At 46.9% G+C, this 27,799-nt stretch overlaps 2 protein-coding genes across 3 annotated transcripts in view; one reads left to right on the top strand and one right to left on the bottom strand.

Annotated features, from left to right (window-relative positions):
• Window positions 1–109: 109 nt before the first annotated feature.
• On the bottom strand, window positions 110–19,009 carry MMGT1 (membrane magnesium transporter 1). Of its 2 annotated transcripts, none has more exons than XM_063937455.1 (4): window positions 18,912–19,009; window positions 10,568–10,620; window positions 9,874–9,977; window positions 110–566 (listed from the first exon to the last, which is right to left on the bottom strand). In XM_063937455.1, exons 1-4 carry the CDS (start codon window positions 18,949–18,951, stop codon window positions 404–406), a joined length of 360 nt encoding a protein of 119 aa, XP_063793525.1. In that variant the 5' UTR covers window positions 18,952–19,009; the 3' UTR covers window positions 110–403. The 2 variants fall into 2 exon arrangements, with proteins under 2 accessions (XP_063793525.1, XP_063793524.1); XM_063937454.1 differs by lacking the exon at window positions 18,912–19,009 and adding an exon at window positions 16,343–16,582.
• The window catches only part of SLC9A6 (solute carrier family 9 member A6), a 161,570-nt gene continuing 151,917 nt past the window's right edge, over window positions 18,147–27,799 (top strand). The window contains exon 1 of the mRNA XM_063937453.1: window positions 18,147–18,976. Within this exon, the coding sequence (XP_063793523.1) occupies window positions 18,700–18,976 (277 nt within the window). The 5' untranslated portion in view covers window positions 18,147–18,699. The remainder of the gene's footprint in view (window positions 18,977–27,799) is intronic.

Genomic DNA, 27,799 nt, shown 5'->3' with positions numbered 1-27,799 from the left:
ACCTCCATTTTTGTAAACCCGCCCTTTAGTAAATATACCCCAAGTCATAATATGATTTTATTAAAGCCAATTTAAAAAAATATTTTTTTTCTTCTTACAGAGAAATGAATTGAGCTGCAGCTTAGATTTAATGTTTCAAAGGTAAAATACATCTTTTACAGCATAATTGTAGCAATAAGTTACAGTGCATTGCTAGTCCACAATACAGTCCTTTTCAGTAAGTGTACAAAGAAAGTCCTCTTTTTTTCCTTTTATAAAGTCTGGAAGATCAATATAAATATTGCCCCAGGAAAAAAAAAAAAAAAAAGAAAAAAAAAATATATAAAAATGAAGTGTTTACATCCCAGACTCCCATGTTATTACAATGTTCTCTTCTATAAGCATCTGTAAAAATCAGTTGTTTTTAACGTTGCATTGTTTCTAGCTTCCGTAGCTTCAGTGGCGCACTGGACGTGAACACAGCTGGGTTTTGTGGAGAATCCTCTGTGTCAGGGGACTGGAACATTACCCGTCCACGGTGATTGAAGATATAAAATGACGGATGATTCCTTAACGTATCAAATGTCCTTGGAAGAAAAGGGAAATAAAATTATTCAGACAAATGCAGGTATTTCCCCTCTTTCAGAATACTGAAAGGCTTGCACATACCATCCTGTGGTTTTCACTACTCTGCTGTAATTATTGGGACTTCTTTGTGTGCATTTCATCCAAGTAATTGCATCATCAGCAAAGACTTCATTTGGTCATGCTGCTGAGCTCAGTACATTGGAAACAAATGTATCTAGAGGTAATTGGTTACATTGTATTTATGAGCAACATAAAATGGGTCAGATAATATGAAGACATTGTTGAAAAGCACAGTAGGGTGGTAATCTATTTATTACATTGGCCATGTGCAAACTAATAGAAGAATATGAATGTGGGAAACCCCCTTCTAGTACAACTCTCACAAGTAATGTGTCATGGAGTATTAGCTAGTTCCTCCATAACAACCAAAGTATACATCTCATACTATGACTTAACAGCCATTAGCGCCAACAAGCTTAAGATGCTTATGTAGTACATACGTTAGCTAGTCACATTTGGTCGTGCTACAGAACTGTCTTGAACCCAACAATTTGTACAAAACATAGCTCTTTTATGGCCTAATGTAGCTGCTGATCAGAACAGATTAGTCTCCAAATGACACCTTTAGGAGGCTCAGAATCATTAACAATGGGGGTCATTCCGAGTTGTTCGCTCGGTAAAAATCTTCGCATCGCAGCGATTATCCGCTTAATGCGCATGCGCAATGTCCGCACTGCGACAAGTAAATTTGCTATGCAGTTAGGATTTTTACTCACGGCTTTTTCATCGTTCTGGCGATCGTAATGTGATTGACAGGAAATGGGTGTTACTGGGCGGAAACAGGCCGTTTTATGGGCGTGTGGGGAAAAACGCTACCGTTTCCGGAAAAAACGCAGGAGTGGCCGGAGAAACGGGGGAGTGTCTGGGCGAACGCTGGGTGTGTTTGTGACGTCAAACCAGGAACGACAAGCACTGAAATGTTCGCAGATGCCGAGTAAGTTTGAAGCTACTCAGAAACTGCTACGAGGTGTGTAATCGCAATATTGCGAATACATCGTTCGCAATTTTAAGATGCTAAGATTCACTCCCAGTAGGCGGCGGCTTAGCATGAGCAAATCTGCTAAAATCCGCTTGCGAGCGAACAACTCGGAATGACCCCCAATGCACGAACATACACACTGCCATATTATCAGCAAGTGGACACCATTAGTGTGCAAGGATGTCTATAAGATTGCCCCTAAATATTAAAGAAAAAAAAAAAAAAAAAAAGTATATATATTTTGTTCCCCCAATATTCTGTACCTTAATTTGCCAGGTCATAAAGAAAAGACCATCCTGTTATGAAATTTAAATGGATGTTATAATTATTAATTAAATGTTTAACGTATGTGGAAACAAATTAAAGGGAAGTACATTCTGCATCTAAAGAACACAGGTTAAAGATATATATATTAATAACAGAAAGGACCACTTTTATGAGTGACATATTTCTATGATGCCATTGTCTGACCAGGGCACATCATATACCAAATTAAATGTCTTTGTCCGTAGATATGCAGAATATTGGCGCTGTAAATGGTTGCTTCGTTTCGGAGTTATGTGGCCAAACATCTGCCTGCCATGCACATAGCATCACCATTGTTCTCTGCAAAATGTGACAGTTGGTGAACTGTCCCTGTACACCTACTGGATAACCTGGAACATGTGACCCTATGTGAATTTCTACTCCTAAGAGGGTGAAAAGGAGTAAATTGTTCCACCAGCAAACCTTTGCCGGTTTAAAGCGGCACATCAGCTACTTTCCATAGTTAAGGAGAGTATACACGGGAGAGATCTGTGCTGAGCGAACCGCTCAGCAAACATCTCTCCCGCCGCTCAGCACAGCGCGATGTGTGCTGAGCGATGCGGGGGGAGGACGGGGGCCGCTCATTTCACCCAGCGGGAGAAATGAGCGACCTGCTAGATTGGCCTGCATGCAGCGGCGATAGCGATGTGCGGGGCCACGCATCGCTATCGCTGAGGGGGCTACACACGAGTGATCTGTGCTTAAAATCGTAGCAATCTAGTCAGATTGCTTAGATTTTAAGCATGGATCTCTCCGTGAGTACCCCCCTTTACACAAGATAGAATATTTATAAAAACAGTGCTCTAAAGCTGGGTACACACTTCAGCGAGATGTTGGCAGACCCGCCGTCGTACTGACAGATCGACCAATGCAGGATGCTTACCTTACACTTACCGATCGGCAACTCGATGTCTCGGTCTTGCATCACGGCCGGGAATTTAAATTTACGTACACACAGCCAAATGCACAAACGTATATAGGCCACAGCTGACGCAATAGGTGTGTGAACAACACTGTTCACAGACATATAATTTGTATATGCTCATTAACCCGCTAGCAATATATCTGGCGTTCGCTCAAACAGCTGATATATTGCCAGCATGTAACCAGCTTAAACTAGTTGATTGTTTATATTTTCCCAGCTACACAAGTCTGCACAGTCACCATGTCTAAGCATATTTTCTTGTGGACTTTTTAAAAACCTTCCCTAAGACTTTCCCTTACCTAGAAGCCATCATTACTTGCCATTTTATGGTCACATGTGCAAGGTAGTCTGTAGCAGACATTAGGCTTGTTTCAGAGCTGCAAGCAATTCCATGTGTGTATTGATCTTGAGATTTTTTAACAGATTGCACATGCACCGGGGCCTGCATATGCAAATTAGAGCCACCGCATCTCCACCTTTGACTGACTGGGCGTTACTGTGGCTCTCGCATGTTCTCTGGTTGTATTGCAAGCATGCTGATGGATTTCCAGGCTATTCAGAGACAACCATAAGCACAATCTGTCCACTTTCTTGCACTAAGGACAGGGCTGGTGCAAGGGCGTGGTGTTGATGACAAACATTTTCACCAGCAGATGGATAGCGGCAAACACTGAATACAGCCAGAGACCAGCTTTTATTTCCAAATGTGTAACATTCCAGGCATGCAACTCCCACCACTTTCACATCGCATCAATAGCCCGGGTTACTGCTGGATTGACCCGGGTCGGGGTGCAGTGTGAAAGCACCAAAGTGAATACCCCAGGTCAAGCAGCCAAGCATTTCAACCCGGGTTAAAAGAAGGGTTAAACACGTGTCACTCTGCTCATTGTGCAGTGCAAAAAACTCTGACCCGGGATATTCAACCCAGGTCTCAGAAAAAGGTGCTGATTGGCTGTATATGTGTCTGCTCAGAGCAGTCTCCAGCCCCTCCTTTTATTTCCTTTGAAACCTCATCAATGTGAGCCAGAAAAATAAGAATTTACTTACCGATAATTCTATTTCTCGTAGTCCGTAGTGGATGCTGGGAACTCCGTAAGGACCATGGGGAATAGCGGCTCCGCAGGAGACTGGGCACAAAAGTAAAAGCTTTAGGACTACCTGGTGTGCACTGGCTCCTCCCCCTATGACCCTCCTCCAAGCCTCAGTTAGGATACTGTGCCCGGACGAGCGTACACAATAAGGAAGGATTTTGAATCCCGGGTAAGACTCATACCAGCCACACCAATCACACCGTACAACCTGTGATCTGAACCCAGTTAACAGCATGATAACAGGAGCCTCTGAAAAAATGGCTCACAACAATAATAACCCGATTTTTGTAACAATAACTATGTACAAGTATTGCAGACAATCCGCACTTGGGATGGGCGCCCAGCATCCACTACGAGAAATAGAATTATCGGTAAGTAAATTCTTATTTTCTCTGACGTCCTAGTGGATGCTGGGAACTCCGTAAGGACCATGGGGATTATACCAAAGCTCCCAAACGGGCAGGAGAGTGCGGATGACTCTGCAGCACCGAATGAGCAAACTCCAGGTCCTCCTCAGCCAGGGTATCAAATTTGTAGAATTTAGCAAACGTGTTTGCCCCTGACCAAGTGGCTGCTCGGCAAAGTTGTAAAGCCGAGACCCCTCGGGCAGCCGCCCAAGATGAGCCCACTTTCCTTGTGGAATGGGCTTTTACAGATTTTGGCTGTGGCAGGCCTGCCACAGAATGTGCAAGCTGAATTGTACTACAAATCCAACGAGCAATAGTCTGCTTAGAAGCAGGAGCACCCAGCTTGTTGGGTGCATACAGGATAAACAGCGAGTCAGATTTTCTGACTCCAGCCGTCCTGGAAACATATTTTCAGGGCCCTGACTACGTCCAGCAACTTGGAGTCCTCCAAGTCCCTAGTAGCCGCAGGTACCACAATAGGCTGGTTCAAGTGAAACGCTGAAACCACCTTAGGGAGAAATTGAGGACGAGTCCTCAATTCTGCCCTGTCCGTATGAAAAATTAGGTAAGGGCTTTTATAGGATAAAGCCGCCAATTCTGAGACACGCCTGGCTGAAGCCAGGGCTAACCGCATTACCACTTTCCATGTGAGATATTTTAAGTCCACAGTGGTGAGTGGTTCAAACCAATGTGATTTTAGGAACCCCAAAACTACATTGAGATCCCAAGGTGCCACTGGAGGCACAAAAGGAGGCTGTATATGCAGTACCCCCTTGACAAACGTCTGAACTTCAGGAACTGAAGCCAGTTCTTTCTGGAAGAAAATCGACAGGGCCGAAATTTGAACCTTAATGGACCCTAATTTTAGGCCCATAGACAGTCCTGTTTGCAGGAAATGCAGGAAACGACCCAGTTGAAATTCCTCTGTAGGGGCCTTCCTGGCCTCACACCACGCAACATATTTACGCCAAATACGGTGATAATGTTGCACGGTTACATCCTTCCTGGCTTTGATCAGGGTAGGGATGACTTCATCCGGAATGCCTTTTTCCTTCAGGATCCGGCGTTCAACCGCCATGCCGTCAAACGCAGCCGCGGTAAGTCTTGGAACAGACAGGGTCCCTGCTGGAGCAGGTCCTTTCTTAGAGGTAGAGGCCACGGGTCCTCCGTGAGCATCTCTTGAAGTTCCGGGTACCAAGTCCTTCTTGGCCAATCCGGAGCCACGAGTATAGTCCTTACTCCTCTCCTTCTTATGATTCTCAGTACCTTGGGTATGAGAGGCAGAGGAGGGAACACATACACTGACTGGTACACCCACGGTGTTACCAGAGCGTCCACAGCTATTGCCTGAGGGTCCCTTGACCTGGCGCAATATCTGTCTAGTTTTTTGTTAAGGCGGGACGCCATCATGTCCACCTTTGGTTTTTCCCAACGGTTCACAATCATGTGGAAGACTTCTGGGTGAAGTCCCCACTCCCCCGGGTGGAGGTCGTGTCTGCTGAGGAAGTCTGCTTCCCAGTTGTCCACTCCCGGAATGAACACTGCTGACAGTGCTATCACATGATTTTCCGCCCAGCGAAGAATCCTTGCAACTTCCGTCATTGCCCTCCTGCTTCTTGTGCCGCCCTGTCTGTTTACGTGGGCGACTGCCGTGATGTTGTCCGACTGGATCAACACCGGCTGACCCTGAAGCAGAGGCCTTGCTTGACTTAGGGCATTGTAAATGGCCCTTAGTTCCAGGATATTTATGTGAAATGACGTTTCCATGCTTGACCACAAGCCCTGGAAATTTCTTCCCTGTGTGACTGCTTCCCAGCCTCTCAGGCTGGCATCCGTGGTCACCAGGACCAAGTCCTGAATGCCGAATCTGCGGCCCTCTAGAAGATGAGCACTCTGCAACCACCACAGGAGAGACACCCTTGTCCTTGGAGACAGGGTTATCCGCTGATGCATCTGAAGATGCGATCCGGACCATTTGTCCAGCAGATCCCACTGAAAAGTTCTTGCGTGGAATCTGCCGAATGGAATCGCTTCGTAAGAAGCCACCATTTTTCCCAGGACCCTTGTGCATTGATGCACTGACACTTGGCCTGGTTTTAGGAGGTTCCTGACTAGCTCGGATAACTCCCTGGCTTTCTCCTCCGGGAGAAACACCTTTTTCTGTACTGTGTCCAGAATCATCCCTAGGAACAGCAGACGTGTCGTCGGAATCAGCTGCGATTTTGGAATATTTAGAATCCACCCGTGCTGTCGTAGTACTACTTGAGATAGTGCTACTCCGACCTCTAACTGTTCTCTGGACCTTGCCCTTATCAGGAGATCGTCCAAGTAAGGGATAATTAAGACGCCTTTTCTTCGAAGAAGAATCATCATTTCGGCCATTACCTTGGTAAAGACCCGGGGTGCCGTGGACAATCCAAACGGCAGCGTCTGAAACTGATAGTGACAGTTCTGTACCACAAACCTGAGGTACCCTTGGTGAGAAGGGCAAATTGGGACATGGAGGTAAGCATCCTTGATGTCCAGAGACACCATATAGTCCCCTTCTTCCAGGTTCGCTATCACTGCTCTGAGTGACTCCATCTTGAATTTGAACCTTTGTATGTAAGTGTTCAAGGATTTCAGATTTAAAATAGGTCTTACCGAGCCGTCCGGCTTCGGTACCACAAACAGCGTGGAATAATACCCCTTTCCTTGTTGTAGGAGGGGTACCTTGATTATCACCTGCTGGGAATACAGCTTGTGAATGGCTTCCAATACCGCCTCCCTGTCGGAGGGAGACGTTGGTAAAGTAGACTTCAGGAACCGGCGAGGGGGAGACGTCTCGAATTCCAATTTGTACCCCTGAGATACTACCTGCAGGATCCAGGGGTCCACTTGCGAGTGAGCCCACTGCGCGCTGAAATTCTTGAGACGACCCCCCACCGTACCTCAGTCCGCTTGTAAGGCCCCAGCGTCATGCTGAGGACTTGGCAGAAGCGGGGGAGGGCTTCTGTTCCTGGGAAGAGGCTGCCTGCTGCAGTCTTTTTCCCCTTCCTCTGCCCCGGGGCAGATATGAGTGGCCTTTTGCCCGCTTGCCCTTATGGGGACGAAAGGACTGAGCCTGAAAAGACGGTGTCTTTTTCTGCTGAGAGGTGACCTGGGGTAAAAAGGTGGATTTCCCAGCCGTTGCCGTGGCCACCAGGTCCGATAGACCGACCCCAAATAACTCCTCCCCTTTATACGGCAATACTTCCATATGCCGTTTGGAATCCGCATCACCAAACCACTGTTGCGTCCATAACCCTCTTCTGGCAGAAATGGACAGCGCACTTACTCTTGATGCCAGAGTGCAAATATCCCTCTGTGCATCTCGCATATATAGAAATGCATCCTTTAAATGCTCTATAGTCAATAATATACTGTCCTGTACAGGGTATCAATATTTTCAGTCAGGGAATCCGACCAAGCCACCCCAGCACTGCACATCCAGGCTGAGGCGATTGCTGGTCGCAGTATAACACCAGTATGTGTGTATATACTTTTTAGGATATTTTCCAGCTTCCTATCAGCTGGCTCCTTGAGGGCGGCCGTATCAGGAGACGGTAACGCCACTTGTTTTGATAAGCGTGTGAGCGCCTTATCTACCCTAGGGGGTGTTTCCCAACGCGCCCTAACCTCTGGCGGGAAAGGGTATAATGCCAATAATTTTTTAGAAATTAGTTTTTTATAGGGGGAAACCCACGCTTCATCACACACCTCATTTAATTCATCTGATTCAGGAAAAACTACGGGTAGTTTTTTCACACCCCACATAATACCCTTTTTTGTGGTACTTGTAGCATCAGAAATGTTCAAAACCTCCTTCATTGCCGTGATCATGTAACGTGTGGCCCTACTGGAAAATACGTTTGTTTTCTCACCGTCGACACTGGAGTCAGTGTCCGTGTCGACCATCTGAGGTAACGGGCGCTTTAGAGCCCCTGACGGTGTTTGAGACGCCTGGACAGATACTAACTGATTTGCCGGCTGTCTCATGTCGTCAACAGTCTTTTGTAAAGTGCTGACGCTATCACGTAATTCCTTCCATAAGACCATCCAGTCAGGTGTCGACTCCCTAGGGGGTGACATCACTATTACAGGCAATTGCTCCGCCTCCATACCATTTTCCTCCTCATACATGTCGACACAACGTACCGACACACAGCACACACACAGGGAATGCTCTGATAGAGGACAGGACCCCACTAGCCCTTTGGGGAGACAGAGGGAGAGTTTGCCAGCACACACCAGAGCGCTATATATATATATACAGGGAAGTGTTATAGAAGTGTTTTTCCCTTATATAGCTGCTGTATTGATTAATCTGCCAAATTAGTGCCCCCCCTCTCTTGTTTTACCCTGTTTCTGTAGTGCAGGACTGCAGGGGAGAGTCAGGGAGACGTCCTTCCAGCGGAGCTGTGAGGGAAAATGGCGCTTGTGTGCTGAGGAGATAGGCTCCGCCCCCTTCTCGGCGGCCTTTCTCCCGCTTTTTTAAGGAAAAACTGGCAGGGGTTAAATGCATCCATATAGCCCAGGAGCTATATGTGATGTATTTTTTGCCATCTAAGGTGTTTTTATTGCGTCTCAGGGCGCCCCCCCCCAGCGCCCTGCACCCTCAGTGACCGGAGTGTGAAGTGTGCTGAGAGCAATGGCGCACAGCTGCGGTGCTGTGCGCTACCTTATTGAAGACAGGACGTCTTCTGCCGCCGATTTCCCGGACCTCTTCAGTCTTCTGGCTCTGTAAGGGGGCCGGCGGCGCGGCTCTGGGACCCATCCATGGCTGGGCCTGTGATCGTCCCTCTGGAGCTAATGTCCAGTAGCCTAAGAAGCCCAATCCACTCTGCACGCAGGTGAGTTCGCTTCTTCTCCCCTTAGTCCCTCGGTGCAGTGAACCTGTTGCCAGCAGGACTCACTGAAAATAAAAAAACCTATACTTAAACTTTTTCACTAAGCAGCTCAGGAGAGCCACCTAGTGTGCACCCTTCTCGTTCGGGCACAAAAATCTAACTGAGGCTTGGAGGAGGGTCATAGGGGGAGGAGCCAGTGCACACCAGGTAGTCCTAAAGCTTTTACTTTTGTGCCCAGTCTCCTGCGGAGCCGCTATTCCCCATGGTCCTTACGGAGTTCCCAGCATCCACTAGGACGTCAGGGAAAAGTCCATTTTAAATCACATTACAGTGTTTAACATGGTTGACTCGGGTTCAGTGTGAACGGCATCAACCGGGAATAACCCGGTTCGAAACTGCAATGTGAAAGGGTCTGAGCTGGGTTCGATCCGGGTTTGCAATCTGAAAACGGTATAAGAATCAGATCAATTATCTATATATGACATACTAAGCATAGCGACTCTTAAAAGACAGGGACGATTCAATGCACCCAAAGCAGATGTTTCTGTCTAACCTTAAACAAGATAAATAACCAGAGGAAAAAAGCTAAATGAAAATAAAGTCAAGCCTGACATTGATTCTTATGAGAGCTTGTTAATACCAACATCATGATATAAATAAAAGTACATACTTATTTTTTAATTCTGAAGTAGCATCCATGTCTTTAAACTCTCCAGCGATATGTACTATGCCATAGCAGGCCACTACAAATGCCAGCAAGGTTTGTAGAACTATCTGCAAGTAAATGAAATTAGAAACAATTAAGAAAGATCACACCTATAAGTGTATTTTTCTAAAAAAATTTAAATGTTGACACGTTCATCAAAATGTTTAAGCGAACGTGCGCAGACAACGGGTACACTCACATCTGTATTAAAGTGGCAAGTAGAAGTAATCTGCTATGTGAATCTGACACAGGGGGTTCAGACTTATTTCTGTACAAATAAAGGGTGAAATTCAAAGGATATATCACGCCCAATTTCCTTTCTAAAATGATCTCCGTTGTCGCGCATATTTCGCCCATAGTAATCAGGTTAACTGTGTAAAGGGGTTGGGTGCCTCACTATTCCGGGGGTAGAGAGCTGAAATAATGATACAACGTCCCTGAGGTCAGAAACAGAACGAGTGTGGAAAGGGGTGAAAAGAATTGAATCCCACCCAAAGAGTCAAAATACATTTGCTGCAGATAATCTCCCAATTTTATTTATACCACCCTTTTTCACCTGTATTCTCTACTTTGGATTCCTGATTGACAGCATTATTGAATATATACGGTTATGTTATCTTTGAGACAAATAACATCTCTAAAATAAAAACCAACTTACATCTATAGGTAATGTCTCATCTTCCTTTTCAGTCAATCGCATGTAAGAACGATCTGGAAGAAAATAGGATTTTGGTTACCTACCGGTAAATCCTTTTCTCGTAGTCCGTAGAGGATGCTGGGGTCCACATTGGTACCATGGGGTATAGACGGGTCCACTAGGAGCCATTGGCACTTTAAGAATTTGAGAGTGTGGGCTGGCTCCTCCCTCTATGCCCCTCCTACCAGACTCAGTCTAGAAACTGTGCCCGAGGAGACGGACATCTTCGAAAGAAGGATTTAACACAGATAGTGGCGAGATTCATACCAGCTCACACACATAAGGCAAACCAAGCGGACAAGCTTGGAAACTCAGCAACCACTGAAACAGTACTTACCGAGTAACAATGCAGTACTTAACTAAAAACAAAAGTTGTACTGTACCAGAAAATCGCTGCAGGAAAACAAAGCGCTGGGCGGGCGCCCAGCATCCTCTACGCACTACGAGAAAAGGATTTACCAGTAGGCAATTAAAATCCTATTTTCTCTTACGTCCTAGAGGATGCTGGGGTCCACATTAGTACCATGGGGATGTACCAAAGCTCCCAGAACGAGAGGGATAGCGCGGAGGCTCCTGCAGAACTGACCGACCAAACTGTAGGTCCTCAGAGGCCAAAGTATCGAACTTGTAGAACATTGCGAACGTGTTCGACCCCAACCAAGTAGCTGCTCGGCAAAGCTGTAAAGCCGAGACACCCCGGGCAACCGCCCAGGAAAAACCCACCTTACGAGTAGAGTGGGCCTTAACAGACTTAGGACACGGCAATCCTGCCGTAGAATACGCATGCTGGATAGTGAACCTGATCCAGCAACAGATAGTCTGCTTAGAAGCAGGACACCCAATTTTCTTGGGATCATACATGACAAACAGAGAATCCAATTTCCTGTGACGAGCAGTCCTCTTCACATAGATCTTCAGAGCCCTTACAACATCCAAGGACTTTGAGGAGTCAGTAGCCACTGGCACCACAATTATGTTGGTTGATATGAAATGCCGACACAACTTTTGGAAGAAACTGCTGACGTGTCCGGAGTTCAGCTCTATCTTCATGGAAGATCAAGTAGGGACTCTTACAGGACAAAGCCCCCAACTCCGACACACGTCTAGCAGAAGCTAAGGCCAACAAAGTGACAGCCTTCCATGTGAGAAAAACTCCGGCAAAGGCTCAAACCAATCCGATTGGAGAAACTGCAACACCACATTAAAATCCCAGGGTGCCGTAGGCGGCACAAATGGAGGCGGGATATGCAGAACCCCTTTCAGAAAAGTCTGAACCTCAGGTAGAGAAGCCAACTGTTTCTGGAAGAAAATGGATAGAGCCGAAATCTGGACCTTTATGGACCCCAACCTCAGGCCCATATCCACACCTGCTTGCAGGAAAAGGAGAAAACGTCTCAGTTGAAACTCCACCATAGGGAACCTCTTGGACTCGCACCAAGATACATATTTTTTCCAAATACGATGGTAATGTTTAGACGTTACTCCTTTCCTATTCTGTATCAGGGTAGGAATAACCTGGTTCGGAATGCCCTTCCGTGCTAATATCTGGCGTTCAAACTCCATGCCGTCAAACGTAGCCGTGGTAAGTCGATAGGTGAACGGCCCCTGCTGCAGCTGGTCCTCCCGAAGAGGCCTCGGCTATTCTAGTAGTAGATCCACGTACCAAGCCCTTCTTGGCCAGTCCGGAGCAATGAGGATTGCCTGAACTCTTGTTCTCCTTATGGAATGAGTGGAAGTGGAGGAAACACGTACACCGACTGGAACACCCACGGAGTCACTAGGGCGTCAACCGCCACGGCTTGCGGGTCCCTCGACCTGGAACAATACCGCCGAAGCTTCTTGTTGAGACGAGAGGCCATCATGTCTATTTGAGGTACACCCCAAAGATCTGTTACCTCCCTGAACACCTCCGGATGGAGTCCCCACTCTCCTGGATGGAGATTATGTCTGCTGAGGAAGTCCGCTTACCAGTTGTCTACTCCCGGAATGAAGATTGCTGACAGCGGCAACGCGTGTTTTTCTGCCCAGAGGATGATTCTTGTTACCTCTGACATTGCAGCTCTGCTCTTTGTTCCACTATGTCGGTTCATGTAAGCCACCGTCGTTACATTGTCCGACTGCACTTGAATGGCTCGATCTCGCAGAAGATGGGCCGATTGGAGAAGACCGTTGTAGACGGCTCTTAGTTCCAGAATGTTTATTGGTAGGCCGGCTTCCAGACTTGACCACCTTCCTTGGAAGGTTTTCCCCTCAGTGACTTCACCCCAGCCCCGGAGACTTGCATCCATGGTTAGAAGGATCCAGTCCTGAATCCCGAACCTGCGGCCCTCCAGGAGGTGAGGTAATTGAAGCCACCAGAGGAGTGAAATCCTGGCCTTTGGCGACAGACGTATTCTCTGGCACATGTGAAGATTAGACCCCGACCACTTGTCTAGGAGATCCAGTTGGAAGGGCAGAGCATGAAACCTCCCGTACTGCAGAGCCTAGTAAGAGGCCACCATCTTCCCCAGAAGGCCAATGCACTGATGAACCGTAACCCGGGCTGGCTTCAAGACATCCTGGACCATTGTTTGTATCACCAACGCTTTCTCATCCGGAAGAAACACCCTCTGCACTTCTGTGTCGAGGATCATCCCCAGAAAAGACAACCTCCTGGTCGGCTCCAAATGTGATTTTGGAAGATTCAGGATCCAACCGTGTTCTCTGAGTAGATGAGTTGTGAGAACAATGGACTGTAACATCTTCTCCTTGGACGATGCCTTTATCAGCAGATTGTTCAGATATGGAATTATGTTCACCCCCTGTCTGCGGAGGAGAACCATCATTTCTGCCATCACCTTGGTGAATACCCTCAGTGCTGTGGCGAGGCCGAATGGCAGTGCCTGGAATTGAAAATGACTGTCCAACAGTACGAATCCGAGATAAGCTTGATGCAGCGGCCAAATCGGAATGTGGAGGTACACATCCTTGATATCTAGGGATACCAGGAATTCCCCCTCTTCCAGTCCTGATATCACAGCCCTCAGAGACTCCATTTTGAACTTGAACTCCCTCAGAAAGGGATTTAGTGATTTTAAGTTCAAAATGGAAGAAGGTGTTGGACGGCTTGGCCTTTCTTGTTTTAGCAGCCCGAAAGGACTGTGATGCAGCTGAAGAAAAAAGCTTCTTTATAGCAAGTGCAGCTGAGGGAAGAAAAGGACACTTACCCGCTGTAGCCGTGGAAATCCACGCATCCAACGCTTCCCCAAAGAGAGCCTGACCTGTGTAGGGTAGGGTATCCACACCTCTTCTGGATTCCACGTCGGCAGACCACTGGCGCAGCCAAAGTCCCCTGCGAGCTGAAACAGACATGGAAGGTTTCCCTGCAGCCATGGAACCCAGGTCTTTCATGGATTCCACCATAAAACCTGCAGAATCCTGAATGTTACTTAAAAACAATTCAACATCACTTTTATCCATTGTATCCAAATCCTCAAGTAACGTGCCTGGCCACTTTACTATAGCTTTGGAAATCCATGCACAGCAATAGTAGGAAGCAGTATCGCTCCTGAAGCAGTGTATGTGGATTTGAGCGTAGTGTCAATCTTGCGATCAGCCGGTTCCTTTAACTTGGTAGATCCTGGAACAGGTAAAACCACCTTTTTTGAGAGTCTGGACACAGACGCGTCAACTATGGGTGGGGTTTTCCCATTTTTTCCTATCCTCAGGGAAGGGGAAAGCAACCAGAACCCTTCTTGGGATCTGGAATTTTTTCTCCGGGTTTTTCCATGCTCTCTCAAATATAGCATTTCATTCTTTAGACGCAGGGAAGGTTAGTGAGGCTTTCTTATTGTCAGTGAAGTAAGCCTCCTCAACCTGCTCAGGTGTTGTATCAGCAATATTCAACACATCTCTAATGACCTCTATCATCAACTGCACCCCTTTTGCAAGAGATCCCACCCCCCTCAGCAGATCCCCATCACTGTCTGCCATGTCAGAGTCGGTATCCGTGTCATATTGCATAATCTGTGCAAGAGCACGTTTGTGGGAACATACAGTAGGGGGTCCTGAGGTAACAGAACCGGACCAAACTGCCATAGAGTTCTGTAAAACCCAAGTTGCAGATTAATTCTGTGCAACCCTAGTAGAAATCTGAGAAATCATAGATTTAATAAAGGATAACCACTCAGGCTCCCTTGCTGGTATCTGCGCTAACACAGTGCAATCCTGATTACATGGAAAGGATCATCCTGAGAGGACATGTCCTCTGCAGCATATGACACAGAGTCCCTAGACATAGCTTAATGGAGACCACAGACACTCCCCACACACACACAGGGGAGGACAGACAGAGTTTCAGCCCCAAGAATGGCAAGAGACACAGAGATTGGAGCCAGCCCACACACAGCGCTTTCCAGGTATAGGGAGACCCTAAACCAGCAGTGACTGTGTACCTTAATAGGTTACACAGTCTGTACACAGCCTCTCCCCCCCCCTTCCCCCCTTCTACAACCCCCTGGTACCGTAACAGATAGCTGGAGTTAATGTGGAGGGACAGCTCTTATTGACAGCGCTTCTGCAGGTAGGAAAATGCCGCTGAACGCTGCTGGGTCCGTTCTGAGGAGAAGCTCCGGCTCCTTACATGGCGCTGTCTTCCCGCTCTTCTGAAGATTATACTGGCCTAAGGAATTGTGCTGGCAGTGATCCTGGGACCCCGACAGGCTTGGAGGTCAGTGTAGGGTGTAGGCGCTGGCTCAGGGCGCCCCTCACAGCACCGCACCATGTACCGCTGAGCCCCGGAGCACAGTCAGTACTGTGCTCCATACCCTGTTGCCGCTGTCTTCACACCGGCTCCCCGCTTGCTAGGGGGGCCGGTGACTAACTCGCCACTGATCTTCTGGCTCTGTAAGGGGGTGGCGACATGCTGCTGGGGTGAGCGAACCCCTGTGGCAGGAACGTTCGATCCCCTCAGGAGCTCAGTGTACTGTCAGCGGAGATAGTGGTTCAGACCTCGCAGGGCGGACACTACTCCCTCTCTTAGTCCCACGAAGCAGGGAGGCTATTGACAACAACCTCCCTGTAAAATAATAAACTTTAAAAAAAACTTTCACTAGAGAAACTCTGTAGAGCTCCCCTAGCCGTGACCGGCTCCTCCAGGCACATTTTCTAAACTGAGTCTGGTAGGAGGGGTATAGAGGGAGGAGCCAGCCCACACTCTCAAACTCTTAAAGTGCCAATGGCTCCTAGTGGATACATCTATACCCCATGGTACAAATGTGGACCACAGAATCCTCTAGGACGAAAGAGAAAAGGCATTCATAATAAATAATACTTAAACCTGCCCATATACTATTCTAGCATCATTATGTATGCTACCTTCAAACAAGTGGCATTCCATATTCAGATATTGTATTTATATTTTCCAATGGTGTATTAGAACATGAATGGGAAGTGCTGCTTATAGTATATGAGAGGCAGTGTGTGTGATTCCTCCTCATACATCAATATGCCGTCATGTGTAGAAGGAAGATGTCCCCATTGATCACACAGAGGTGACAGTGTGCAGCTAGGTCCTCTGACACCCATGTATGTGTTCCTGCACCTGTACCGGGCTGTATGTGGTGGCCGGGTGTATATTACCCTCCTCGGGTTAAATCAGCTGGGCCGCCCCCTGGCCGGGAGGGCCTGACACATTGAAGCCGCCCATTCTGACCTTCCTGCCAGCACTACACGGAGACCTCAAGGGCGAAAACTTACGCTGAGCAGCTGAGAAAGCGGCGTGTGCCAGGGCAAAGAGCCCGACACCGACCAGCCCTTTCCAGATAGAAGACGCCATGTTCCTGAGCGCCTCCACTCCCCGATACAGCAGCAGCAGCAGCCGGCGGGCGCTAGCGGTGATGTCTAATTGCTGCGCCGACGTCTGGCTACACACCACGTACGCCAACCAATCATGCACGTCTGGACGCCATATTGTGGTTGTCACCTGCCACTACGGCAGACGCTAGATCCTAATGCTAGTACTTTATTTATGTCCAGATAGGGACACTGTACTGCCACCACATAGGGACACTATACAGTGCGTGCCCACCAGGCAGACAACGTCACAACGGTCCAAACCAGACAGGGGAGACTGCACTGCCCACCACCACCAGACAGGGGAGACTGCACTGCCCACCACCACCAGACAGGGGAGACTACATTGCCCACCACCACCAGACAGGGGACACTGCACTGCTCACCACCACACAGGGGAGACTGCACTGCCCACCACCACCAGACAGGGGACACTGCACTGCCCACCACCACCAGACAGGGGACACACTACACTGCCCACCACCACCACCACCAGACAGGGGACACACTACACTGCCCACCACCACCAGACAGGGGACAGTGCACTGCTCTCCACCAGACAAGGAACACTGCCCACCACCAGACAGGGGACACTGCACTGCCCACCACCACCAGACAGGGGACACACTACACTGCCCACCACCACCACCACCAGACAGGGGACACACTACACTGCCCACCACCACCAGACAGGGGACAGTGCACTGCTCTCCACCAGACAAGGAACACTGCCCACCACCAGACAGGGGACACTGCACTGCCCACCACCAGACAGGGGAGACTGCACTGCCCACCACCACCAGACAAGGGACACACTACACTGCCCACCACCACCAGACAGGGGACAGTGCACTGCTCACCACCAGACAGGGGAGACTACACTACCCACCACCAGACAGGGGACACTGCACTGACTGCCCAACACCACCGGACAGGGGACACACTACACTGCCCACCACCAGACAGGGGACACTGCACTGCCCAACACCACCGGACAGGGGACACACTACACTGCCCACCCCCACCAGACAGGGGACGCTACACTGCCCACCACCAGGCAGGGGAGAGTACACTGCCCACCACCAGGCAGGGGAGACTGCACTGCTCAACACCAGACAGGGGACACTGCACTGCCCACCACCACCGGACAGGGGACACACTACACTGCCCATCACCACCAGACAGGGGACACTACACTGCCCACCACCACCAGACAGGGGACACTACACTGCCCACCACCAGGCAGGGGAGACTACACTGCCCACCACCACCAGACAGGGGACACTACACTGCCCACTACCAGACAGGGGACACTACACTGCCCATCAGACAGGTGACACTACACTGCCCATCAGACAGGTGACACTACACTGCCCTGCCCACTACCAGACGGGTATGGGTCGACCCAACTTAGGTCGACCACTGAAGGTAGACATGGGCATTAGGTCGACATGTACTAGGTCAACAGGTGAAAAGGTCGACATGAGTTTTTGGTGTCATTTTCTTCGGAAAGTGACGGGCAACCCCAATTAGTGCTTCGCTCGCCATGCTTCGGGCAAGGTTACCGTTCCAGTCGTAGTCCGTGTGGATCCTCAAGTATGGATTTTTTTTTTAAAAACTCATGTCGACCTTTTGACGTGTGGACCTAGTACATGTCGACCTAATGGCCATGTTGACCTATTGACCATGTCGACCTTCAGTGGTCGACCTAATGACTGTTGACCTAAGCTGTGTCACCCTAACGACCGTGTCCTCCACCAGACAGGGAACACTGCACTGCCCACCACCAGACAGGGGACACCGCACTGCTCACCAGACAGGGGACACTGCACTACCCACCACCAGACAGGGAAACACTACACTGCCCACCACCACCAGACAGGGGAGACTGCACTGCCCGTCACCACCAGACAGGGGACACTGCACTGCCCATCAGACAGGGGACCCTACACTGCCCAGCACCAGATAGGGGACACTGCACTGCCCACAATCAGACAGGTGACACTACACAGACAGTAACACTACACTGCCCACCACCAGACTGGGGACACCGCACTGCCCACCACCAGACAGGGCACTAGTACAATGCGTGCCCACCCGACAGACAGGGACGCTCGGGCACACCCACAGACAGACCCCCTCCTCCGGAGGGGTAGGCGGCAGTGAATGGGAGAGCCAGAGTTCCACCTCCGGTAGGCGGGCAGTCGCGGTTCCCTGACTCATTCCCTGGGAGGACTTTCCCAGGCAGACCGGCCCCTGTCATGGCGGCGTGCGGCACGGTGTTGCTGGGCTCCCGGTGTAGAAGGAGGGGGGCGACCGTGCTGTTGCTGTTGGTCACGGCACTAGGCCTGAGCAGGGCGGAGGACAGCGCCATGGAGGAAATAGTGACGGAGAAGCAGGTGGAGGCCAGCCACCGGCAGGACAGCGTCAACCTGCTGATCTTCATCCTGCTGCTCACCCTCACCATCCTCACCATCTGGCTCTTCAAGCACCGCAGGTTCCGCTTCCTCCATGAGACCGGCCTGGCTATGATCTACGGTCAGTACCCGGGGCCCCCCCAGAGACCCTCATAGTGTCCTGGTACCACACCACAGTGGCAGTGCACTGCGAGTGCGAATACCCTGTGTTACTGACTGATGCACCATATGTGCTGTATGCTTACAGTGGCCAGTGTGTGTGGTGCTGGGGTCAAATAGTGAGGTGTCAGTGTCTGATCAGATCAGATCACTAAGTGCTTGGATGGAGAACTGAAATTCACCATAATGGTGTAACTGGCAGGGCAGGTGCTCATACAGTGCCACATGTGAGCTGTGTTGTGGATGTAATAATAATGAGTTGTCCATGGTTTCCCTTTATAGTTATTTAGCTGTCTCTGATGAGCTAATGCACAGGTTCTCAAACTCGGTCCTCAGGACCCCACACGGTGCATGTTTTGCAGGTCTCACAGAATCACAAGTGAAATAATTAGCTCCACTTGTGGACGTTTTAAAATGTCAGCGGGTAATTAATACACCTGTGCACCTGCTGGGTGACCTGCAAAACATGCACTGTGTGGGGACCTGAGGACCGAGTTTGAGAATCACTGCGCTAAATTGAAATTGTATATTACTTTTTTTTCTTTAAAGCCGCTTGGTAGGGCCAATTTAACAGTGTTAATACCAAATTGAAGTGAATGGCCTTGTCTTTACACACTTTCTGTCATGGCTCTGCTTTATGTCTTTTATAGCATTCCCAGTAGTGGTCATGAGCATCACCGCCTGGTACTTCTTGTAAGGACAGCCTTGAGGAGATGTAGTTCATTTGCCGGCTGTCCGGATCCCGGCAGTCAGGATACCGATGCCGGAATCACCGGCGCACAGGGGCTACTCCCACTCTGTGGGTGTCCCCGACACCCATAGAGTGGGAATAGAACCTGTGCTCTCCAGCATGCCCACAGCATGGTGAGCGTAGAAGGCCTGCAAGGGGCCTCTTTGTGCTTGCCCCGCTGTCGGCATTCTGGAGGCCAAATTGTTGCTGTCGGGATACTGACAGCCGGCATCCCGTCCGCCGGGAATACAGATGTATTCCTTGAGGGGATGCAGTTAATTTGCCAGCTCTTAGGATCCGGTTTGAGATGTGTTAAGGACAATCTTTGAACCCTATTTAGATTAGAAGCTCAGTCAGCATTTTGCACCAGCATTGTGGATTCTTCCTCATAGAGGTGCACAGGAAAATCTACACTGCTGTGGTACCGTAACGAGCATTGGTGTACGCCACAATACATCGCACTGATTAAATATGGACCTAAAAGTGAAGAGTAAAAAAAAAAAAGTTTGCCGTTCCACACTGTCCCTCTTGTGGGCCAAGTATAAGTGGCTATTATTATTATTATTATCCTTTAGTTATATGGCGCCACAAGGGTTCCTCAGCGCCCTATTACAGAGTACATATGCACATAATCAAAACAGGAAAAACAGTGACGTACAGTTGAAGACAATATAGGACAAGTACAGGGTAACTAAGCATAACTACACCAGTAAATGACACACAGATAAGTTCCAAGGTGGCCAAAAAATGTGGGATTTGGGCAGTTGAGGATTATTAAAGTAAGAAAAGGATAAGCACATGAGGGAAGAGGGCCCTACTCTTGAGAGCTTACATTCTAAGGGCTATAAAAAGTTTTAGCCCCCTTTTGGCATTTTTCACTGTGGAATCAGAATGGATTTATGAAGGAGTTCTTACAACTGATCCACACAAAATAATTCATAATGTTAATTTAAAAAAAAACCAAAAAAAAACCCGAAGCCGTTGCTTCGAGTTGCAATTCACAAAAATAAGTGTCTCTTTAACGTGCATTACTTTGGATATTTTTATAAAGACATAGGAGTCTATTTATAAAAAAAATGAAAACTTAATTGCTACTTATCACTATACATCGCATCGCTCCGATGCAACGTATAGCTGTAATAAGTAACAATTCATGTATACTCACAAATGCGCTGCGGAATCCAAGGGTCCAACGGTGTGAGGTCCTTTCCAGGCAGTCCCCTCTTCTGATGCACCGAGTCCGCCGCCGTATCTCTCTGCACATGAGCCGCCTGTTGACCTCCCGGCAGGCCGTATGGTGGCCCTTGGGAGGTTGGGGGCGGAGCCAGTGACGGGTCCCGAGCAGAGCCGTCTCCGCACCACCGCAGTTCAGGTTACGCCATTCTGAGATGGCGAAACTGAACTCCATGGAGAAGAGGAAAGCAGGTCACCCAGCAGGTGCACAGGTATATTAACTCACTGACACATTTTAAAAGAGCCACAGGTGGCGCTAATTATTTGACTTGTGATTCGGTGTTGAGACCTGGACAACATGCATGGTCTGGGGTCCTGAGGACAGAGTTTGAGAACCTATGACTCAGACTAGAACTAGACCATAGAATCCTCCACTTGGTATTTAGTCATCCACATGCTTTTGCAACTGTAAAGCAACCGGCCAATATTTTTGAAATGGATGGTTTATCCCTTTTCTGCTGTGAAAGACAAACTCTTGAGTTGATGGAGGTCTTTTAGTAGTCTCCATATCAAATACTCTTACTGCACGGACAATGCTTGTAGCTAGATAAATTCACACGTGTGGCATAGTCTTAATTTCTGTATGATGGGCTTGACAGCGGTCTGGTAGATAGTATTTTATGTATTCTTTTATACTTTTCCTAGTTGGTGCTTTTCAATAACCTTTTCTTGAATTTCCTTAAGACAGTAGTTCTCAAACGTGGTCCTTAAGGCACCCCAATGGTCCAGGTTTTAAGGAAATCCATGGCTGATTACAGATGACTAAATCAAAATAATTGAGGTACTAAGTAATTCACCTGTGCTTAATCATGGATACCCTTATAGATTGGACCGTTGTGGTGTCTTGAGGACCGCATTTGAGAACCACTGTCTTCAGATGTTTTTTAATCCTCACGATGAAGTTCATATTTGGTAATGCACTAACCAACTTTGAGCTGTCTTATAAACAAGTGTAGTTATTTGTAAATTATTTGAAATGTTTAATTGTGCACAGTTGGTAAATTGGGGTTCGATAAGGATGCCGACCACGGCATCCCGACTAGCAGAATCCTGACAGGGGGAGGTAAGTATACTTACCTTCCCCACATGGCCCCCTAGCCCTCCCTCCCCGCAGCCTAAGACTTTCCCCAACCCCCCGTGGTGGCATCTGAACCTAACCCCCTCCCCCTTGTTCTCAGCATAAACCCCCCCATCCTCCCCCACAGCCTAAGCCTAACTCTCCGGGTGGGGGGGGGGGGCGCGGGGGTTTGCCTGCCTCTAGCCCCTTCTCCCCACAGCCTAAAAGTAAACCCCCCCCTCCCCAACATATTTCTTATCTGATATTACAGAATATTTATGTCTAATTTTTTCCACCACCACATCGCGCATAAATTTGTTTTGTAGTAAATTTGAAGGCCTTAATCATTAAAACGTAGGTGATTAGGTGATCTCAAATTGGAGAATGTTTCTAGTTTTGTATACTTTCAGTTTTGTATACTTTCAGCTAGGTATTAACCGATTTTATGTATTCAAATTAGTCCTAAGCCACGACCTTGGAGACGGCAGTTTACTTTACCTAGGTTGCAGCAATCTCTTTGTGTCCATTAGTTATTTCATGCAATACTAAACATCCAGCTCATGAAATTCCTAGTTAAATTAAGCTTACTATACCATCACTTTAAACCAGGATGTTTATAGATTACACAGATTCTGTGGCTGATTAAAACCAAGTGAAATGCAGGCCTGAATTCATTAGTGACCCGGTTTAAAGGGATAGTATAGTAAGCCTAAATTAAATTTAATGTTTTCTATTTAGCGAGCTGGCTCTAAGCTCTCATGAAATCTCCTAGGGATGCTGGTAAATCTTCTGGTTAATATTGATTACCCAGGTAATCTTCCCTCGGAAAATTACCTGTCGCAAGTGTGCGATCACATGTGCAGAGAGCTGCACAAACAAAAGTTTGTGCAGTCTCTGCACAGCCCAGGACTTACTCAGCCGCTACGATGATCGGGGCCGGAGCTGACGTCAGAAACCCTCCTTCCAAACGCCTGGATCCTCCTGCGTTTTTCCAGACACTCCCCTAAAACGGTCAGTTGCCACCCACAAACGGCCTCTTCCTGTCAGTGACCTTGCGATCGCCCGTGCGATCGCTTTGTTCGCACCTTCCCGGCGCTGCGGACCGACGCGCCTGTGCATGGGCAGTTCAGAACTGATCGCCCGCTGTTCGAAAACGCACAGCAGCGATCGGGTCTGAATTAGGCCCTATGTCCAGGTGTATCATGTTGTATCTAGCGGCTCAGGGGGGTATTCAGTTAGCGGCAATTTACAGCGTTTAACTTTTTTCGTGTCTTTTTGGCCACAAAAACTGATTTTTGCGGGTATGCGTCCTATTCAAATGCAAATGAGCAAAAGCAGGATTGCCGCGAAAATTGGTGCCGAAAGTGAAAAATGGGTAAATGTTTCCGTATAACAGTATAAAAGTTTATTGTTATAATAAACATATTTCTGTTACAGGTTGAGTATCCCATATCCAAATATTCCGAAATACGGATTTTTTTTGAGTGAGATTGAGATAATGAAACCTTTTTTTCTGATGGCTCAATGTACACAAACTTTGTTTGATACACAAAGTTATTAAAGATATTGTATTACATGACCTTCAGGCTGTGTGTATAAGGTGTATATGAAACATAAATGAATTGTGTGAATGTACACACACTTTGTTTAATGTACAAAGTTATTAAAAATATTGGATAAAATGACCTTCAGGCTGTGTGTATAAAGTGCATATGAAACATAAATGCATTCTTTGCTTAGACTTAGGTCCCATCACCATGATATCTCATTATAGTATGCAATTATTCCAAAATACGGAAAAATCCCATATAAAAAATGCTTCTGGTCCCAAGCATTTTGGATAAGGAATACTCAACCTGTACTTAAATTGGGTCAAATGGCTGTTATATGCATTTAAAAAAATTAAAAAAAAGATAGAAACTCAGTTGTCTCGTTGAGTTGATTTAACCACCTTGTTAGTACGACCATTTTAGAGCATTTTTTTTTCCAACCAGAAGAAAATTGTATGTTCACACATACTGCAGAAGTATTGTTCTGTTGGAACAATAATCGTGTATTGTGTGGTCAGCTTAAGGAACAGTAAAATTCTTCAATGTTTAGTAAATCCATATTATAGTCTTGTGGTCATTTCCATTTCACAGTTTTGACTTGTTCATCATTATTGTGTAACTTTGTATTTTAAATCAGCTCATTGTATGAACTTGAGTTTAGTTTTGCAGCCAGCAAAGCATTTAACTTTCTTTTCTCCTTTTGTTCTGAAATAACTTCCTCTGTACGTTCAGCTGGCTTCGCTAGCAGACCAAATTGTTGAATTGAAACCTTTTGCTACTGTTTTTAAGTGAAGAAAAACACCTTCAAGTTATTTGGGTTTTTTTTTTGTTAAAAGTTTGCACTCATGCTCTGTGCAAGACAAATGAAAGTGCCTCTGACACATTCACCGATACACTCTGTGGCACTGTTGTGGTGTTAATGTGTGAGAAATATGTTGTGTTGCATTTTAAAAATAATGCCACATTTAAAATGAAACTCAGTGGTGAGGACCACACAGGCTGTGGAGCTGGAGACGGAGACCATTTTTTTGCGTGGAGTCAGTAGAAATGTGCCAGCCTTAAACTTTGTTTTAGAGTATTTAGTTTTATGTATGTAGCATTGTACCCTCGCAGGCTCGCTTCGATTCGAGCTCGGTATCTCGCTTCACTCGCCACAGGTTACTATTCCAAATACCTTGTGACGTGGACCCAATGAATTATGAGAGAGGTCCTTTCCACGAAGGGTAACTAGACAACTGGTTGTGGGTTGTGTCTATTTTCCCTTTGTGAACAGAACCATGGTGTGACAGCATGAGAGGGCAGAAGAGAACTTCCGTCCTTACAGAACTTTAATGTTTTATCCATTCTACATTTGTTTTAGAGTATTTAGTTTTATGTATGCAGCATTGTACCCTCGCAGGTACCACAGGTTACTATTCCAAATACCTTGTGACGTGGACCCAATGAATTATGAGAGAGGTCCTTTCAACGAAGGGAAACTAGACGCTACCGCCTCAAACTGCAGTAGAGCCTGCTATGGCTAGCAGAGCAGCACACACAGTTAGCAAGGCTGGGTTGATCTCTGTTTGGGAACAATACAATTTTGTTTAACTCAAACGAAAAAACCTATAGCTGCATAGTGAGGTTAAAGACTTGTTCATTGTTCAGAGTAAGGATGGTCATCAATGGGTAACTGTTTATGATGGCATCGGTTATTAACATTATACTAGTCTTCACGCTAGGCACCTTGCTAAAACAGCCTGCCCGGTGCCGTGTTGCCACTGTGCATGGCATCTATTCACATTAAGGGGAGAGCTTGGGGGTAGCCCAGCACCTCTGTAAGTGACACCCACGGAACCGCACCACCTCCAATAGTGATGGCAGCGGGGTATGCCCCCTTTTCAAGCGTGCAATAATGTTCACACGACTCAGCGCCCTGCCCTGCACGCATCCTAGCAGGAACACTATTATACATTAATATACATTTGCCATTTATGAAGGAGTCAGACTGTAGTGAAAAAGAGAAGCCTGAGTTGAAGGTTTGGTGTACTGAATCCACAGTTATGGTGAAAACAACAAATAATGGGGTAAATGTATGGAGTAGTGAAAAGAGTGGAGAAGTGAGCTAGTGGAGAAGTTGCCCATGGCAACCAATCACCATTGAAGTAACATTTATAATGTGCATACTATAAAATTATACAGAGCAGCTGATTGGTTGCCATGGGCAACTTCTCCACTGGCTCACTTCTCCACTTTTATCACTACTTCATACATTTACCCAACTGAGTGTAGAAGCCTGTTAAGTGCACCGGTCCTCATAAATGAGGCAGTAATTTTTTGCGCCAAATTTGTATTTGTTAGATTCCCATCTATATTATTATTATTATTATTACCAGTTATTTATATAGCGCAAACATATTCTGCTGCTCTTTACAGGAATTTTTGGCCATTCACATCGGTCCCTGTCCCAGTGAAGTTTACAATCTATATTCCCTACCACATGTACTCGCACACACACTCACGTTAGGGTTAATTTTTTTTGTTGGGAGCCATTTAACATACCAGTATATTTTTGGATTGTGGGAGGAAACCGAAGTACCCATAGCAAACCCACGCAAGTACGGGTTGAATATACAAACTCATCTTCATAGTTGGGGCCATGCTAGGAATCGAACCCATGACCTCAGTGAGACACACTGAGGCACAAAATGCTATCACACTAGGTGTATCCTATTTTGAAGGCTAACTACTTGTAGGGCTTGTCCACACCACAAAGTAGCCGCGCACTGTTCACGTAGTGGGATTTGAGTGGAGACAGGCAGTGCTGACAGTTCACTGAAATAGATTAGCTATCATGCTCACTCATCCCAACACTATTATACTTCTCCAATCCACATACTAACGTGCACTGATAGTCACTGTGGCAGGAATGCAGGATAGATATTGCTTTGCACTGGTGTCAAGATAAAAGATTTGTCAAACTGCAGATTATTCATAGCACACTTCGGTTTACTTCCACATTGCTTATGCCAGAAACATATATTGTTACCAAATACGAGTCACCTTACCTTGGTTCTTAGAGTTAAATGTAACAGCCTGCTGTTAGTCCAATATATAGTTTTGTTAATTTTTCTTTAATAAACCTACCTACTCCCATATATTGTTCTGTTTATAGGGAGCACCTGTCTCCTGATCTAGAGGGAGATGTATCAAATCTTGGTGAGAGATAAAGTTGAGAGAGATAAAGTACCAACCAGTCCGCGTCTGTGAAGGTGCATACACATGGTGGGATTCTGGCGAAATGCCGATTTTGACTTTGCGATTTCCCTTGAACTCCCCTGAGCCCAGAACCACCGATATTGATTATATGTACTTGCAATTTTTACAGTATACAATTTTGCCTATACTAGAAACTTTCTAGACAAAGTTGCTAAGCCTGCACAGTCTCTTTCTTGTGATTCCGACCCCGCGTGAGCGTGCATCGGTACCGCAAGCTGTATACACAAGGTGAGATATGTGCTAACTTTTCTTACGATTTTGACTATATAGTCAAAATTGTAAGCACACATCGCAGCGTTTGTATGCACCTTTACTTTCCAGGCTTTATCTTCCTCTACTTTATCTTTCACCAAGGTTTGATAAATTTCCCCCCTAGTGTTCTAGTCCTGCAGTCCACTCTTGCTGTGAGTTTAAACTCTGTGGTGTTTGGTAGATGATATTAATCTTTAATCTGGAAATGTCATGTGCCAGGAAAGGAGTAGTACGGGGGTGATCTGTAGATCTTTACCACAGTCTATAACATTAGCCTGCCTTGCTTCATATTCAATTAGTCCTCGCCTATAATAAGTGTGCATGTTTTAAATTACATTAATCACAGTATTCAATTATAGCTGACTATTAATAGTGTAAAAGCAGAGAGATTCTGATTATATTTGCAGTTAATCATGAATTCTTCTGTTTTCCCCTAATTGGCTGTCAGCAATGAGATCTCTCCATGTTTGCGTAGTGTTAGAATTTTTCCGCTTGTAAAGTTTTTTACTATTTGACATCCCTGGCAATAATTTACATATAGGCTCTGGAGAAAAGCATTCACAGGTATTTGCAGATGAGACCATTAAATATACCTATAGTTAGCAAAAAGAAAATATTTAACATTGAGCACTTAGGTAAATGAATACATAATGATATACAGGTACACCACAGATTTTCCGACAACCGATGATCCGGAACCTCTTC

This window comes from Pseudophryne corroboree, chromosome 8 (assembly GCF_028390025.1).
Source record: "Pseudophryne corroboree isolate aPseCor3 chromosome 8, aPseCor3.hap2, whole genome shotgun sequence".
Classification (NCBI taxonomy): Eukaryota; Metazoa; Chordata; class Amphibia; order Anura; family Myobatrachidae; genus Pseudophryne; species Pseudophryne corroboree.
Note: the sequence above shows the minus strand (reverse complement) of the source record. Positions and strands in the feature narration are given on the sequence as shown.

Coding starts and splice junctions, on each gene's coding strand:
- MMGT1 (XM_063937454.1), bottom strand. CDS start 16,421: ATGGCGTCTTCTATCTGGAAAGGGCTGGTCGGTGTCGGGCTCTTTGCC. Junction 9,978..10,567: donor ATGAGACATTACCTATAGAT/GTAAGTTGGTTT, acceptor ATTTACTTGCAG/ATAGTTCTACAAACCTTGCT. Junction 567..9,873: donor ACTTCAGAATTAAAAAATAA/GTATGTACTTTT, acceptor TTTTCTTCCAAG/GACATTTGATACGTTAAGGA.